At 35.6% G+C, this 2,192-nt stretch overlaps 1 protein-coding gene across 2 annotated transcripts in view; it reads right to left on the bottom strand.

The window, feature by feature from the left end:
* LOC106467955 (guanine nucleotide-binding protein G(q) subunit alpha-like) overlaps positions 1-2,192 on the bottom strand; it is a 32,059-nt gene that overhangs the window by 6,916 nt on the left and 22,951 nt on the right. For both annotated transcript variants that reach the window (XM_022396185.1, NM_001314113.1), the window contains 1 exon segment: positions 1,956-2,063. In XM_022396185.1, coding sequence (XP_022251893.1) covers positions 1,956-2,063 — 108 coding nt within the window.

Here is a 2,192-nt window from a genome sequence, read left to right as displayed (position 1 = left end):
ATTGTGCTAATAAAAGGTAATGGATCATGATTCGGATCACACTGGAATGGGTTGTATATTGTGCTAATAAAAGGTAATGGATCATGACTCGGATCACACTGGAATGGGTTGTAGATTGTGCTAATAAAAGGTAATGGATCATGACCCAGATCACACTGGAATGGGTTGTAGATTGTGCTAATAAAAGGTAATGGATCATGACCAGATCACACTCGGAATGGGTTGTAGATTGTGCTAATAAAAGGTAATGGATCATGACCTAGATCACACTGGAATGGGTTGTAGATTGTGCTAATAAAAGGTAATGGATCATGACCCTAGATCACACTGGAATGGGTTGTAGATTGTGCTAATAAAAGGTAATGGATCATGACCCAGATCACACTGGAATGGGTAGTAGATCAGTTGGGTCAAGTGACAACCTCAAAATTATTCTTTTGCTGAATAACTGTTCAGCCCATCCAGATGCTGAGCTACTTGCAAAGAATAATGTGTATGGGATATATCTACCACTTAACTATAGGTCACTAATCCAGCCAATGGATCAGGTCCATGAAATGTACGTATAAAAATGCCTTCATGAGGAAAATGCTTTCAGCCTGCAACCAGGGAGTGGAGATCCAGAACAGTTAAACCAACAGTTTTGGTCAAATACTGACAAGTTACTGTAAAATAACACTTGTTTGACTTGAACTTTCAGTATCATTCAAATATTTAGCCAATTAGACTTTATTAGTACTAAAATTATTGATATTAAAACCTCTTAAGTCATTGAACTTTTATCTCTTAACCTTACAAGTTAACTTGTACGTGTTGTAAAATAATTTGTTAGGAGTTTAAAAAACCTGCAAAAAATATTAAAGCTTCAATAAAAATAACTAAACAAGGTGTTTTTTTTATAACATGCTGATAATTAGTAATTGTTTTACACTATTATTCGATATAAATAGTTGAAGTATAAAAGCTTTTTCATCATGTCAATTAATAATCAAAGGATTATGGGAGGCAACAAAATCAAGGGGTGAAGTAACAGATGATTATCACAGAACTCAAAAACTTTTGTTCAAAACCTACCACAGGATATGACAACAAAACTATACAGCCGTGGTGCTAACAACTATTATGTACAATGGAAGATAATTCCACCAAATCTTCACATAAAAATAGATAGCTTCCCAATCATTCTTCTACTCTAGGGTGCACTGTTTCAGAGCATCCAGTGTTTTAAAAAACCTCCCTGAAATGTGGTAGCCTGGAATTTATGATTTAAACAAAACAGAGAGAGAGAGAGATTAATAATTTCGTGCCCTGACACTTTGAAAAGAAAAAACATTATTAGAAAATGTTTTCATGTAAAATCGTTAATCACAAGAATGTAACAAATCACATAATTTGGAAAAATATGTTTTTATTTGACATGTAATTCCAAAGATCCTAACTGACTTTGATAAATATGTTAAATTCTCTTAACACGTAACCTTGCCATGCATTTCTTTCTCTAGTTTTCTTATTTCTATTACCTAGACTAGGGAGAGAATGTTTGAGAAGCTGAGGACAAGGAAATAGGCAAGTGTAGCTACCTGTTGCACATATGAAATTATTACCTAGACAAGGGAGAGAATGTTTGAGAAGCTGAACAACTAAGGACAATGAAATAGGCAAGGGTAGCTACCTGTTGCACATGTGAAATGAGTTTTCTTATTTCTGTTAGCTAGACTAGGGAGAGAATGTTTGAGAAGCTGAGGACAAGGAAATACGCAAGGGTAGCTACCTGTTGCACATGTGAAATTATTACCTCGACTAGGGAAAGAATGTTTGAGAAGCTGAACAACTAAGAACAATGAAATAGGCAAGGGTAGCTAGCTGTTGCACATGTGAAATTATTACCTAGACTAGGGAAAGAATGTTTGAGAAGCTGAACAACTAAGGAGAAGGAAATAGGCAAGGGTAGCTACCTGTTGCACATGTGAAGTGAGAATAGATGATTTTTTCACTGTCTGGGTTGAGGTCCACAAACATTTTCAAGATGAATTCCCTTCCCTGAACAGCATCTTTCTTTGGTCCTGAAGAATTAGAAATAAACATGTGAGAATTATCAGACTACACGGGAGCACTGCAGAACATAAGTGGAAGTTTGAAAAACATCCTCTGACACATACCTTGCTGTGTTATCACACACATACCTTGTTGTG

This window comes from Limulus polyphemus, unplaced genomic scaffold (genome assembly GCF_000517525.1).
Source record: "Limulus polyphemus unplaced genomic scaffold, Limulus_polyphemus-2.1.2 Scaffold2809, whole genome shotgun sequence".
NCBI lineage: Eukaryota > Metazoa > Arthropoda > Merostomata > Xiphosura > Limulidae > Limulus > Limulus polyphemus.
Note: the sequence above shows the minus strand (reverse complement) of the source record. Positions and strands in the feature narration are given on the sequence as shown.